Consider the following 15,682-nt stretch of genomic DNA (forward strand, 5'->3'; position numbering starts at 1 on the left):
ACCTGTAAGCACTCCGAACACAAAGTTAGTCATCCCACCCCGCTATTACCGCCTCCTTCCTTCATAATGACATCAGTTCGGCGAGGAAGAGAGCCCGCAGGTTTCATCTAGTATGCCACATCCAGCTGAAGCCATTCGTTCATGGTTAGATCCCGCACAACTACTAAATTTCGGCGATGAAGAGTTCTGTGTTTCAGCTCTTGTTCCAAATAGCTCCAGACCTTCTCCATGTGTTAAAGATCGGCTGATTTAAAGGGTAGTCGAGATACGGTAGGGCGCCTGAGCTTTCGTCAAACGAGGATGGTATGCGTTCAGCACAGTCAACATAGCTGTTGTCAAAAAAAATGGCTCTGAGCACTATGGGACTTACCAGCTGTGGTCATCAGTCCCCTAGAACTTAGAACTACTTAAACCTAACTAACCTAAGGACATCACACACATCCATGCCCGAGGCAGGATTCGAACCTGCGACCGTAGCAGTCGCGCGGTTCCGGACTGCGCGCCTAGCTGTTGTCATCTAGGACGTCAGGAGTGTCCACAACATATTCTTCATGAAAACTTAGAAGAAAGGGCAACACCTCTTTATTGAGAATTGAGAATGTTGAAACAAGCATCCTGGTTCATATTATTGTCGACCTGTATGAGGCGCTCAAGTAATGGTACGAAGTACACCCTCAAAACATCACAGAACCACCCCTAGACCTGAATTACAGTCTCCGCACGGATCTCACTAGGTCGCTGCCGCCCTCGACACCTAGCATCATTTGAAAAGAGGGCAACTTGCAGCTCGTCGGAACACACCATTTGCCTCCATTTCGTTACTGTCCGGTATCTGTATTGACACATTGAACACGTGCATCTTTATACAGGGTGAATCAAGAGGAAAGGCACAAACTTTGAGGGGTAATAGTATTAGTTATTATGAACAAAAAAACCACATACTAATATATTTCCTGCTCTTAATATTTTCCAAGGAAACTAATGAAAACAATGGGGAACAAGACAAATGCATGTGATATAAAATTAAATAGTGTAATCTAATGTTTTGTTTAACTGCGTCCATTTTCTCGCAAAGATGTTTAAAAAGTTTACTGTCAACTGCAATGCATTTTACAGCTATTGTAAACAGCTGTTGGGTTACTGACCTGAGCTCATTCTTACGATCCTTTACTTGAGCACAAGCATGTAAAATACGAGCGAGAAATTCCACGTAGTGAGGGATGCCTTGGCTGTTCTTTACGTTGAAATGTCCTGTTTGGAGTAGCATCAGCCCAACTGGTGTACAAATGAATTACCGTGAAGACATCGGAACCCTACCGCTGGAAGCAGCGGGCCCACTTAGTCAATGTGTATGTGGAGAAAAAAAGTGTGGCTTCAGAAAAATGACCTGTGGTCACTAAAGACAACACTATATAGCCTAATGTCGCTTCGTTTATGTTTACATGTGAATGCTGGTGAAGAAGGACATGTGACTGACGCCTGTGATTTTAAGAGAGCTGTATGTCGGATGCGGTTAAGAAGAGGGCATATGTTCATTTGCAGTTTTTTTGTTCAGGATCACCAATACTATCACGCCTCAACACATGCACCTTTCCTCCTCACTCACCATACATGCTGCTGTGAGCAATGGTCCTTTACCAGGTACGCGACTCCATCTGTCTATTGCGCGAAGTTCGCTTCGCGGTGTTCACTCGCAGAGTGGTTGAGATGGACCCGAGTTCACTGACGGCAGCAATTCCTATAGAGCATGAAACCGATTTTCATTGACAAAGCGCCACATTCCTATCCGGTCACAATCGGTTCGGATCTCTTTGCATCCATTGTTCGCCGTTTAACATGGCTGCGAGAGGTACACCTCTACTTGTAGGCACGTTGCACAGTCCGCGTTGATGCACCAACAAATCTCTCCTCTTCACTCACACACGGTAGCTGTTTTCTGCCATTGTGTCGCGTTTTCACGTCAACTCATCTAACTGCGCTGGTCTCATGCAATCGATTGGCACACTGCCACGATTTGAGTCAACGTTGGATGATTACTTGACCGCCTGGTACCAGTTCTACACTTTTACATCGTTTAGAACCTTTTCAGGCTGATCTTTAGATACGCTCGAGGAAGCTACGTGTTCAATTCCGTAGCGTGCCGCTCTGTTAGGGAGGTGACTAACATTTTGTTCGGTGCGCTTAGCTGTGTCAAATAGATATATTACTTTACCCGCGCCACGAGATATCCTCTGTCATAGGAGCGAGGGGGACGGTAAGAGCAAACTGGCCTTTGCGCATGAGTAAAGCGAGTAATGGTGTACTGCGTGCAAACATCAGTAGCCTCGTTGTTAGTGTGGCAAGTGGGACAGTGCTGGCAGTTCTGGCTGTAGTGTTTGCGCTAAATGACATACCTACAAGTTGCTACGACTTCTCCTGGTGTGAGGATAGCGGTTTTGCGCCAAGCTGTAAACTAACATCTATAAAATTTAAGCTCATCCATTACGGATGTTCTAGAACACGTGACTGTGTATTGAATACAAATACTGAAAACTGCAACCAGTATCTTTTTTTAAAAAAATATTCATGTACTGTCACAAACTAGTTTTCGAACATTTTCAGGCTCATCTTCAGATGGGATACGTGGAAGCTACATGTTTGTTTCCAAAGCGTGATGCTGGATGCTGGCTCTGCGAGAGTATGGGCGGTTCTGTAATTGGTATCCATCAGGATATTTCCATTGTGATTGCCAAATGGTCACAGATTACTCAATTTCCACTATGAATATAAATATACACCGATTGTCACGATAAATATATTTACAAAAAAATGGTTCAAATGGCTCTGAGCACTATGGGACTTAACTGCTGAGGTCATCAGTCCCTTAGAACTCAGAACTACTTAAACCTAACTAACCTAAGGACATCACACACATCCATACCCGAGGCAGGATTCGAAACTGCGACCGTAGCGGTCGCGCGGTTCCAGACTGTAGCGCCTAGTACCGCTCGGTCACTCCGGCCGGCTAATATATTTACAGATTTATCGTAATAGTCGATATTTATTTGCAAATAATTTACGGGATTGCAGCCGGGTGACTTCGTCGACAACTGCCGATATTCAAAAGGTGTACACCGTGCCATTTTCAAAGAAATTTTGTCTTGAAACCGACAGGGTGTGTAGTCTCAAAAATCGGCTGTTGTCGATAACGTCACGCGGCTGCATTCTCATAAGTTATTTGAACACTGTATACCCTGGGAGGAACTGTGGTCTCTCGATATGTTTTAATATTCACTTACTAACTTCTCACTTTCAATGTAAATATTCACTGACTGTTACGATAAACATATTTATAGTGATAATCGGATTGTATTTATATTAATATTAAAAAGTGAGTAATCTCTGGCCAATTGGTAATCACAAACGAAGGTGCCAGGTTAATACCAACTACAAAATGATAAGTACTGTTGCAAGCGAGTACCCAGTATCACACTGCACAAGTAAACATATGACGTCCATGTATGCCACCTGAAGATCAGCATGAAAAAGTTCGAAAACTAGTGTATGGGTATAACCGAAGAGTTTTAAAAAATGAAAAAAGGTTTAATGTTTTGTGAAATTATTTGGAATATTATGTAGTGCTCTTTAGAATAATAGAATACTAAGTTAAACATTGGACTTGAAATTCTCATTTGGTACCTCATTTGCTGTAGATGAATTCGAGCATCACTCAAAAAAAGTTCAAATGTGTGTCACATCTTATGGGACTTAACTGCTAAGGTCATCAGTCCCTAAGCTTACACACTACTTAACCTAAATTAGCCCAAGGACAAACACACACACCCATGCCCGAGGGAGGACTCGAACCTCCGCCGGAACCAGCCGCATAGTCCATGACTGCAGCGCCGTAGACCGCTCGGCTAATCCCCATCATTCAAAGCTGCCTCAAATTTTTTCATTTCGTTTCCTACTATAAGACAAATCATTTCACAAAAGTTTGACCTTTTCCTTTTAAATGTTTTTACTTTTACAATTTTCGTTCAGAAAGTATGAAGTATAGTATAGACACATAGAAAAAAGTTTTGCATCACTTCGGCTCCAAGAGTTCCGGAACCTGTACAGAAAATTAAAATAGAGATCAACATAAACACCATTTCCGCCCTTTTTATGGCTCTGTGAGATCTTCAGAGGTGGTGGTCCAGATTGCTGTACACAACGGTACCTCTAATACCCAGTACCACGTCCTCTTGCATTGATGCATACCTGTATTCGTCGTGGCATACTATCCACAAGTTCATCAAGACACTGTTGGTCCAGATTGTCCCACTTCTCAACGGCTATTCGGCCTAGATCCCTCAGAGTCGTTGGTGGATCACGTCGTCCATAAACAGCCCTTCCCAATCTATCCCAGGCATGTACGATAGGGTTCCTGTCTGGAGAACATGTTGGCCACTATAGTCGAGCAATGTCGTTATTCTGAAGGAAGTCATTCACAAGATGTGCACGATGGGGGCGCGAATTGCCATCTATGAAGATGAATGCCTCGCCAGTATGCTGCCGATATGGTTGCACTATCGGTCGGAGGACGGCATTCACGTATCGTACAGCCGTTACGGCGCCTTCCATGACCACCAGCGGCGTACTTCGGCCTCACATAATGCCACCCCAAAATAGCAGGGAACTTCCACATTGTTGCACTCGCTGGACAGTGTGTCTAAGGCATTCAGCCTGACCGGGTTGCCTCTAAACACGTCTCCGACGATTGCCTGGTTGAAGGCATATGCGACACTCATCGGTGAAGAAAAAGTGATGCCAATCCTGAGCGGTCCATTCGGCATGTTGTTGGGCCCATCTGTACCGTGCTGCATAGTGTCGTGGTTGCAAAGATCGCCCTCGCAATGGATGTCAGGAGTGAAGTTGCACAACATGCAACCTATTGCGCACAGTTTGAGTCGTAACACGACGCCTTGTGGATGCAAGAAATGCATTAATCAACATGGTGCCGTTGCTGTCAGGGTTCCTTCGAGCCACAATCCGTAGATAGCGGTCATCCACTGCAGTCCATGGACGGCGTGAGCGAGGCATGACACCGACAGTTCGTGTCTCTCTGTATCTCCTCCTTCATGTCCGAACAACATCGCTTTGGTTCACTCCGAGACTCCTGGACACTTCTCTTGTCGAGAGCCCTTCCTGGCACAAAGTAACAATGCAGACGCGATCGAACAGCCGTATTGACTGTCTAGGCCCAGTTGGACTACAGACAACACGAGCCGTGTACGTCCTTCCTGGTGGAAGAACCGGAACTGAACGGCTATTGGACGCCTCCGACTATTAGGCGCTGCTCACGCATGGTTGTTTACATGTTTGGGAGGGTTTAGTGACATCTCTGAACAGTCAAAGGGACTGTGTCTGTGATACAATATCCGCAGTCAACGTCTATCTTCGGGAGGTTTGGGAACCATGGTGATGCAAAACTTTTTTTTGATGTGTGTATTTTTATTAGGGATCGGCATGCAGTTTCTATTAAGAGTATACAGATCAAGAGAAAGCAGAGAATTTTCAATTTGTGCTTTGACTTTACAGTTTTTTAAACTATCTCTACAAAACTAGTAGCAGCTGTTCGTGAGATATTTCGTTTTCTTGAAATCACTAATCAAGTAGTCCTTAATTAGCCTGATTATTGTCAAGCGATTAAATCTATTTTTGCATAACTAACCCTCAATCTGGTCAATTTGATATTTCGTTTGTCCATTTCCCACTCTTCGTTTGGCCATGAAAATCCGCAATTATCCATTGTGTAATAACTAGGGAATCTTTTTTTCGTTCCCTGAAACATTTGGTCAAAGAAGTAATTTCCACTTCATCCATCCTTGCTATGAGGGACGGTAGGACAACTGACGATATATTCAGCAATAAACAAATAAACCAACAGCTGTGTTTTTATCTGTGATTCATTTCAGAGCCAATCGGTCTCGGCATTGCATTATGCCATCGTCAGGCCCTATGAACAACACAATAACAGCAATACAGCTCCTGAGGTGGGGGCAGTGGCGGATACATATGGGGGGGGCGGGCGCTGGGCGCCCCCGCCCCCCTTGCGCGGCCAGCCTCATTGCCACCTGCGCCACCCCCACCAGTCAGACTGCACGCTATTCGTTCGTTTCTTTCGTCAGTCGACTCGACTGAATCGAGTTATTGAGTAGTTGTACTTTCTATCTCGACAATGAATGAGGATTGAGATAATGGCTTAGCTCTGTTGAACACTCACCATGACATTGATTGTCCTATTAGCGATATAATTAACCAATTTGCCAGGAGGATTGGGACCATAGAATTCATCATTTAAGAAAGAGAACCACAACTGTAACTTGTTTATGTCATAAGATGGCATTGTCTTGTAAGGTGTACCGGTATGAAATGAGCGTTTTTTTGTGAAAATGAAACACTAATTTTGAATTGAAAAGTAAAAACATTTTATTCAAAGTACTGGCCATTGCTTTCTACATATTTTGACCACCATTCTGTCAATTTGTGGACACCACGCCAATAGAAATGTTCGTCTTTTGAAGCAAACCAATGAGGCACCTAATTTTCGACTTCTTCGTAGAAATCGAACTGTTCCTCAGACAATGCGTGTCCCATTCGTGAAAACAAATGGTACTCGGAAGGGGCCAAGTCTCGTGAATACGTCGGGTGGGGTAGCAGCTCCTAGCCAAGTTTTTCTTTGTGTGCAGGTGCATTGTCGTGTAAAAAAATTACTTTGCCACGTCTTCTGGCCCATTATGGTCTTTTTTCGATCAATGCATAGTTCAAATTGATCATTTTTGTCTGTAGCGATTAGTATTCACAGTTTCACCTGGTTTTAGAAGCTCATGATACACCACACCTTTCTGATCCCACCAAACACAGAGCATTGTCTTCTTGCCGAATCGATCTGGTTTTGCAGTCGATGTTGATGGTTGTCCCGGATTAACCCACGATATTTCCCGTTTAGGATTCTTAAAATAAATCCATTTTTCATCTCCAGTAACAATTCGATGCAAAATTGATTTTCTTTCATGTCTTTGAAGCAAAATGTGTCAAATGGTTTTTCGGTTTTCCATCTGTCTTTCATTCAATTCATGTGGCACCCATTTTTCACTCTTTTGGATTTTCCCCATAGCTATCAAATGGTCAGAATTTGTTTGTTGTGCAACATCTAGCGGTTCTAGGCGCTCAATCCGGAACCGCGCGACTGCTACGGTCGCAGGTTCGAATCCTGCCTCGGGTATGGATGTGTGTGATGTCCTTAGGTTAGTTAGATTTAAGTAGTTCTAAGTTCTAGGGGACTGATGACCACAGATGTTAAGTCCCATAGTGTTCAGGACCATTTGAACCATCCAATATTGCTTGCAATTCGGCGTCTTCGAACTTTTTTGGTGGTCTTTCATTTTCTTAATTTCTTACATCAAAATCATTATTTCTGAACCGTTGAAATCATCTTTTGCATGTTGCTTATGATAGAGCATGATCACCATATGTATCGACAAGCATTCGATGCGACTCTGCAGCACTTTTTTTCAAATGAAAACAAAAAATTAATGCTTTCCGCAAATCATCACTTTCTGGTACAAAATTCGAAATTGTTAACACGATGAAAACATATGATGTTGTTTTTCCATGACTTGATGTATACTAAATATCTTTGAAGGATTTCATACCCACCAAACAAACAAAAAATTAACGCTCGTTCACAACAAATGTTCCCTATCGACACATTTGTATCTTAACGCTCATTTCATACCGGTACACCTGGGTGTATAATCAGTTGAAATAAAACTTTCTTAAACTTTGCATGTGACTTGACTATTTTTTATAACGGTAAAAGTGAAGGTAGCGCAAGATATCTTTAGCGCCCCCTCTTTGAGGTTTTTCTGTATCTATCACTGGGTAGGAGTTGTTGTTGTTGTTGTTGTTGTTGTTGTGGTCTTCAGTCCTGAGACTGGTTTGATGCAGCTCTCCATGCTACTCTATCCTGTGCAAGCTTCTTCATCTCCCAATACGTACTGCAGCCTACATCCTTCTGAATCTGCTTAGTGTATTCATCTCTTGGTCTCCCTCTACGATTTTTACCCTCCATGCTGCCCTCCAATACTAAATTGGTGATCCCTCGACGTCTCAGAACATGTCCTACCAACCGATCCCTTCTTCTAGTCAAGTTGTGCCACAAACTCCTCTTCTCCCCAATCCTATTCAATACCTCCTCATTAGTTATGTGATCTACCCATCTAATCTTCAGCATTCTTCTGTAGCACCACATTTCAAAAGCTTCTATTCTCTTCTAGTCCAAACTGTTTATCGTCCACGTTTCACTTCCATATATGGCTGCACTCCATACAAATACTTTCAGAAACGACATCCTGACACTTAAATCTATACTCGATGTTAACAAATTTCTCTTCTTCAGAAACGATTTCCTTGCCATTGCCAGTCTACATTTTATATCCTCTCTACTTCGACCATGCCGGCCGGTGTGGCCGTGCGGTTAAAGGCGCTTCAGTCTGGAACCACGTGACCGCTACGGTCGCAGGTTCGACTCCTGCCTCGGGCATGGATGTGTGTGATGTCCTTAGGTTAGTTAGGTTTAATTAGTTCTAAGTTCTAGGCGACTGATGACCTCAGAAGTTAAGTCGCATAGTGCTCAGAGCCATTTGAACCATTAGCCAACTTCGACCATCATCAGTTATTTTGCTCCCCAAATAGCAAAACTCCTTTACTACTTTAAGTGTCTCATTTCCTAATCTAATTCCTTCAGCATCACCCGACTTAATTCGACTATATTCCATTATCCTCGTCTTGCTTTTGTTGATGTTCATCTTATATCCACCCTTCAAGATACTGTCCACTCCGTTCAATTGCTCTTCCAATTCCTTTGCTGTCTCTGACAGAATTACAATGTCATCGGCGAACCTCAAAGTTTTTATTTCTTCTCCATGGATTTTAATACCTACTCCGAATTTTTCTTTTGTTTCCTTTACTGCTTGCTCAATATACAGACTGAATAACATCTGGGAGAGGCTACAACCCTGTCTCACTCCCTTCCCAACCGCTGCTTCCCTTTCATGTCCTTCGACTCTTATAACTGCCATCTGGTTTCTTTACAAACTGCAAATATCCTTTCGCTCTCTGTATTTTACCCCTGCCACCTTCAGAATTTGAAAGAGAGTATTCCAGTCAACACTGTCAAAAGCTTTCTCCAAGTGTACAAATGCTAGAAACATAGGTTTGCCATTTCTTAGTCTAGCTTCTAAGAAAAGTCGTAGGGTCAGTATTACCTCACGTGTTCCCATATTTCTACGGAATCCAAACTGATCTTCCCCGAGGTCGGCTTCTACCAGTTTTTCCATTCGTCCGTAAAAAATTCGTGTTAGCATTTTGCAGCTGTGAGTTATTAAACTGATAGTTCGGTAATTTTCACATCTGTCAACGCTTGCTTTCTTTGGGATTGGAATTATTATGTTCTTCTTGAAGTCTGATGGTATTTTGCCTGTCACACATTTTGCTCACCAGATGGTAGAGTTTTGTGAGGATTGGCTCTCCCAAGGCCGTCATTAGTTCTAATGGAATGTTGTCTACTCCTGGGGCCTTGTTTCGACTCAGGTCTTTCAGTGCTCTGTCAAACTCTTCACGCAGTATCGTATCTCCCATTTCATCTTCATCTACCAGGTGATCACAAAGTCAGTATAAATTTGAAAACTGAATAAATCACGGAATAGTGTAGATAGAGAGGTACAAATTGCCACAATTGCTTGGAATGACATGGGATTTTATTAGAACCAAAAAAATAGAAATGTTCACAATATGTGCGACAGATGGCGCTTTACCTGATCAGAATAGCAATAATTAGCATAACAAAGTAAGACAAAGCAAAGATGATGTTCTTTACAGCAATATGTCCACCATCATTCCTCAACAATAGCTGTAGTCGAGGAATAATGTTGTGAACAGCACTGTAAAGGATGTCCGGAGTTATGGTGAGGCATTGGCGTCGGATGTTGTCTTTCAGCATCCCTAGAGATGTCGGTCGATCACGATACACTTGCGACTTCAGGTAACCCTTAAGTCAATAACCGCACGGACTGAGGTCTGGGGACCTGGGCGGCCAAGCTTTACGAAAGTGGTGGCTGAGCACACGATAATCACCAAAAAACGCGCGCAAGAGATCTTTCACGGTCTAGCATTACTTTGTGTGTGTGTTTTTTCCCTAATAAAACCCCATGTCATTCGAAGCATGTATGTCAATTTTTATCTCTCTATCTACATTATTCCGTGGTTTATTAAGTTTTCAAATTTATACTGACTTTTTGATCACCCGGTACATTCTCTTCTCTTAACTTAATACGACTTATACAAAGTTACGTTAAGGAAGCTGTTGCATTATTTATTGCTCGTTATAAGAGAAGTGACCGGTTGCAGATTTCCGTATTTGTATAGAAAATTTATGTCAGAAGTAGTGACGAGCGTTCACTTTGATGTTTCAGAAAGAATTCACGAAAGACTGTATCTTCAACGAAATCTTCGAGCAGCACCACTACAACACGTACACGTCGGCGCGCTACTCGGACGGCCGGCGCACGCTGTACGTGGCGCTGAACAAGCGCGGGCTGCCGCGCAAGGTGCAGGTGCGGGCGGGCGCGCCGCTGCGCCGCCTGAGCACGTACACCCGCACGCTCACCAAGCCGGCGCCGCAGGCCGCCGTCGACCGGCTGCTGGCCGCCGCCGCCGCCGCCGCCGCCGCGGCCGGCTCCGAGCCGCAGCCCACGGCGCACCCGCTGCGCCACCACGCGCACCACCAGCTGTGCCCCGTGTCGCGGGCGCCCGCGCAGACGCCCGACGACGCGGCCGCCGACGGCGACGCCGACGGCCGCGACAAGACGCGCTGCCGGCGCCGGCGCAAGCGCAAGAAGAGGAAGCGGCGCTGCCGCGACGGCGAGCCGGAGGGAGAAGACTGCCAGGGCCGGGGCAAGGGGCAGGCGCGGCGGCCCGCCAAGGGCGGCAAGGCCCGCCGCCGCTGCAAGGACGCGGCCGACCGCGAGCAGTGCCGGCGGCAGCGGCAGCGCCAGCGCCAGCGGCGGAGGGGCCGCGACCGCAGCCGCGGCCGCGCCAGGCGCCGCAAGCAGGCCGCCGCCGACTCTAGTTTTAAGGACCGGACGAACCAAAGAGATCTGGAAGGCAGCGGCAGCGCGGAGCCCGCGGAAAGACTGACGGCGGAGGCGGCGGCGGCCGCGGCGGAGGCGACGACGGTCCGCCCGCAATGACTCACGGCACCCCTGTGGCTCGCCGCGGCCAGCGTTCTCCACTCGACTCGCGACACCCTGCGTGCTCACACTCTCTCCACACACAGACTCTTTTATAAATAGATTTACAAGGTAGATTACTCTTCGATTGTATTATTTGCAGTAAAAGTGTACGTCATTGTTGTATATAGTGTATATATTTTATTTACGTCTAAGGCCTTTCCGTTTTTCCCTTTTTTCTGTCTCGTCTGTTAGCCGACAGTTTCTCTCTCCCGCAGTAGGCTTTTTAGTAGATTTTTCCTCGTACGTCCTGGCTGGATTGTGGGAAGACTGTGGCAAAATTTACTACCCGAGTCGTCTGGGATTGCCGGTGGAGTAAAGACATCGAAACGTCGCGCATTTAGATGGCTCTGCTACGTAGGCTGCCCGAGACGGTGTCAGTTGAAATTGGCGAACGAGCGATCTCTCTCCGTCTGTCCCTCCTTCTTTGTATCCGTCAAAAGTTAGTCGTGTCTTCCCGCCCTCGTGTATGAGACGTTCTAACGTATCCGCAAACAGAGCTCCGTCTTCGGGTACGTTCGGCGAAATTCGGTGGCTCGTTCGTTATTCGACACGTGCATAGGCACCCTCTCGCACTATTCGCTCTGTCGCACAGTCGTAGTGAGAGTGAATTCCGTCTGCTACGACAAAAGAGCCAGTTGCCACTTTTGAGTATTAAATACGATCACGAGAACGTGTTCTAAAGACAGGCCCAAAAGGTTTGGAACGGCAGCATTCGCGGTTTGGGTTGCGCGACTTCCAATTCCTTTACTTTTGTGCGCTCAGTGGACTACTTCGAATAACTTCTCTCTCCTGTACATCTGTCACACACTGTTCTGTACAGTAAGCTCGATTACGGAAACACTTCAGTATTCACGGTCTGAAAAATATGTTACCGCTGTACAATAATCTCCCCGCGATACGTCGGCCAAAATGGAGTTTTTTGTATACCAGAATTGGTTCCCAATGAGCGCAGTGCAACCTTGTGTATATTTTCGTCGATCCCCGAGATCTAAAATGTTGTGCTCGCTCCCGAAGTATATTGTGTCACAGTATTTGTTTCAGCCGTGTGTGTGAAAATTTACTATCGTCGTATTTAATTAAGTTTTACGTTACCATACATTCATATGCTGCGTGTAAGTTTTATCAGTATTATGTACCTAACAAAATCAAGTATTGCTTAAATATTGGCCCGCCAGCGACCCACCCAGTAGCTAAGAATTTGAGCTGCCACCAAACGTGTACTGAACATACCCGAATGAACACTGCATTAATGTACTACTGTATGTGCTCCATTCACAAATTAGTTGAAACAGTTTATTCGCATCGTTTAGAAATTGTCGATTTTTTTGTAAAATTTTTAGTCATCGCAAGAAGAAGTTCTGTTTTTAATGCAGTTCAGGCCACACAGTGCCACTATTGATTTCCAGTTTAGTTCGGTAAAACAAGAAAAATTTGAAATACTCTAGGGTGCGTAAGCAGTGAGTACTGAATGTCTGAATGCGAATGAATGTAATTTATATGTGAAATTGCCTCTAAAGTCCAAATATCTTTTCAGAGAAACTGTGCTGTAGCGAAGATCGAAGAAAGGAACGAAATACATGAAAGACGTCAATGTTTACTATTGTGGTATCACGTTTCACTCAAGAGCAAGACGGAACTACTCAGGGACATTGTAACGATAGAAATGAAACGTGCGGATGACAAAGACCATACGCGAGGCATTTTTGTGTTGGAGTAGGTCAAAATACTTTTGCCAGAGACCGAGTTTTAAATTGTGGAAAGCAATTAACATCCAGAGGATCAACGACAAATATTTCCTAGAAGATTAACAAAATATTTGGAGCTAATGTTCCTGGGCCGTAGGTGCATCATAAAAAAATATAATAAAAGAGAGAGAGAGAGAGAGACAGTGCCATAATTGCTTCTGCAGTAACGGCTTTTCCACGTCTCATAAGAGACGCCCAAAGCGAAAAAGCTCATTGTATGGGTTTCAGTTTCCCTGTTGATTTTGTCATGCAGTATGTAATTATTTTTAGGATATCAAATACCTTAAAATTATGGCAAACGAAAATATCAATTAAATTCGTTCAGCATAATTATTTGTACATACAATATTGTAATAATGAGCATGGAAAAATCATTTGAGTGTGCCGTAGAAAAAACAGACAACTAACTTTTATCTAATAGGTGTTAAAACACCTTGCTTACAGTAACAGCTGTGTCGGTGGAAGGGGCGTATCTTCTGCAATTTTTCTGAAAACTAATTATGACACAATGGCACTAGAATAACAAATATTTTTGTCATGTATGTTCGTGAGTATTGTATGAAGAACAGTAAACATATTTAAGAATTTATCACACTATGAAATTAAGGTGTGTTTTAGTATTACCTACTGTGAAATTGAATGTCAGTAAACCGATAATTTTAAAGGTCAAAAAGTAACTTAAAATAGTGTACAATTTTCGTACTAACTTTCTAACATTTATGTACAACAAAATAACTATTCTTCAAGATTATTGAACTGAAAAAAAAAACAAAAAACGAAATCATCTTCATGAAATGCAGTCGATTCAGCAGTTGCTGACATTCCCGCCACCGAATGCTGAAATCATCTAACGGTAATAACATAATATAGATGACAATGGTGATGCAGTATTATTAGTTTTAAATGAGCACCTCAATAAAATGTAACTGCTTAACTTTAAAATGTATTCATTACAAAATATCATCATAATCCTACATGAACTTTAGTCAAATCACTGAATATGTATGTAGACAAAATGCCAAAGACAATTCAGTATCCTACTAATATTCAGAGCTAATTACCTGTAACCTCAATAGAATAAATGAATCTTTCACAAACAAATGACTGACTAAGGCTGAAGAAGCAAGTTTCTCTGAAATACCGTACACCTATTTATCCAGCCGTTCTGCGTGCATAGCACGTTTAATGTTACAGTGCCAAGAACTTAATTTCTGAAGTACTGAAAGTATATATCTTAATTAGAAATTGCTTATTAATTCTCGTGTTAGTGGGATACATTCCCTCTCGTCAGCACTAAAGACATTTTTGAATCTCATCACTGTTGAAGAAGTACTATATTCAACACATAACAGTGATTTTGTTTTTTCATTTATTTTTTGTGTTTTACCATTACACTACTAAAAAGTGGTCGTAAAAATATGTAAGTGCCTTGCAAAGAATTCCTTGTATGATGAGATGGATCATAGCTCTAAATCATTTCATAGAGGCTGTACTACTATGTATGCAAGAAAATTTCACTGCCATTACAACATTAAAATTAATTTGTCTCTAAGACCTTGATATTTACAGATATAATTTATTTGACAAGTATTTAAAACTTATATGAGGCAATCTGTAATGTGTTTAAATGTTTGTTTGTATTTGATAAGTATGAATCTTTTGTACGCCGTAAAATGTGTCAACAGTAATGTATGTTTATTGTGTAATAAGAGAATCGTAAGCAGAAGAAAATAATGAATATGTCCCTCCGAAATGTTCTAACAGATGTATATTTCTTACCGCTGTAGGAATCAACTGATGTTGCATTTAGAAAGACACGTGTAATGCATGTAGAGTTAAATTTTCAGGAAACAAAATAATATTAATAAATTAATAAATAAAAATAAATTCATTGATTAACAATATAGTATTTTCCACTGTGAGAAACAACAGCCGAATTACACTTCCATTCCATTAACACTTCCCTTCACAATCCTTACTCAATTACTGTTGCCAGCATTTGATTTCAAAAACTATTACATATCAATACCCTAATCAACATAACATCGCTATGTCTCTCTTCTCTCGGTTAAATGCAACATCAGGCCTATTTCAAAATGAACCTCGAGAAAACAATGGCAGATTGCAGGACAGTGAGAGAAAAATATTCAAATGGCTCTAAGAACTATGGGACTTAACATCAGAGGTCATCAGTCCCCTAGACTTAGAACCACTCAAACCTAACTAACCTAAGGTCATCACACACATCCATGCCCGAGGCAGGATTTGAACCTGCGACCGTAGCAGCAGCGCGGTTCCTTACTGAAACTCCTAGAACCACTCGGCCGGACACAGAGAGATAAGCTAGACTCATTGGCCTGAAGCTAGACTCATTGGCGTGATTAATATTTCATGTTCACGTAACTGACTACTATTAGGGCCGTTTTGTTGGATTATTTCAGTCACTTCAGACAACCAATACACAAACAGTGAAGATGCGAAACACTCCGAGGAGACTGTACATAAATCACTGACATTTAACTCAAGCAGCATTGCTTCCCATAAGTGGTGATAAAGTCGAGATGGTAGGAAGAAAAACTGACCTCGCAGATATCCAAGATGATAAAGCCTTTGGCCGGC

At 43.0% G+C, this 15,682-nt stretch overlaps 1 protein-coding gene and 1 long non-coding RNA gene across 2 annotated transcripts in view; both read left to right on the top strand.

The window, feature by feature from the left end:
- LOC124556236 overlaps nucleotides 1-11,024 on the top strand; it is a gene marked incomplete at its 3' end in the record, with an annotated part of 825,860 nt that extends 814,836 nt beyond the window's left edge. The window contains exons 4-5 of the mRNA XM_047130225.1: nucleotides 10,500-10,715; nucleotides 10,776-11,024. Of these exons, the coding sequence (XP_046986181.1) occupies nucleotides 10,500-10,715; nucleotides 10,776-11,024 (465 nt within the window). The remainder of the gene's footprint in view (nucleotides 1-10,499; nucleotides 10,716-10,775) is intronic.
- Nucleotides 11,025-11,116: 92 nt separating this feature from the next.
- LOC124555185 lies at nucleotides 11,117-14,965 on the top strand. The gene is made up of 2 exons (XR_006968525.1): nucleotides 11,117-11,387; nucleotides 12,853-14,965. It is a non-coding gene; the product is annotated as an uncharacterized LOC124555185 (long non-coding RNA).
- Nucleotides 14,966-15,682: the final 717 nt, after the last annotated feature.

This window comes from Schistocerca americana, chromosome X (genome assembly GCF_021461395.2).
Source record: "Schistocerca americana isolate TAMUIC-IGC-003095 chromosome X, iqSchAmer2.1, whole genome shotgun sequence".
NCBI lineage: Eukaryota > Metazoa > Arthropoda > Insecta > Orthoptera > Acrididae > Schistocerca > Schistocerca americana.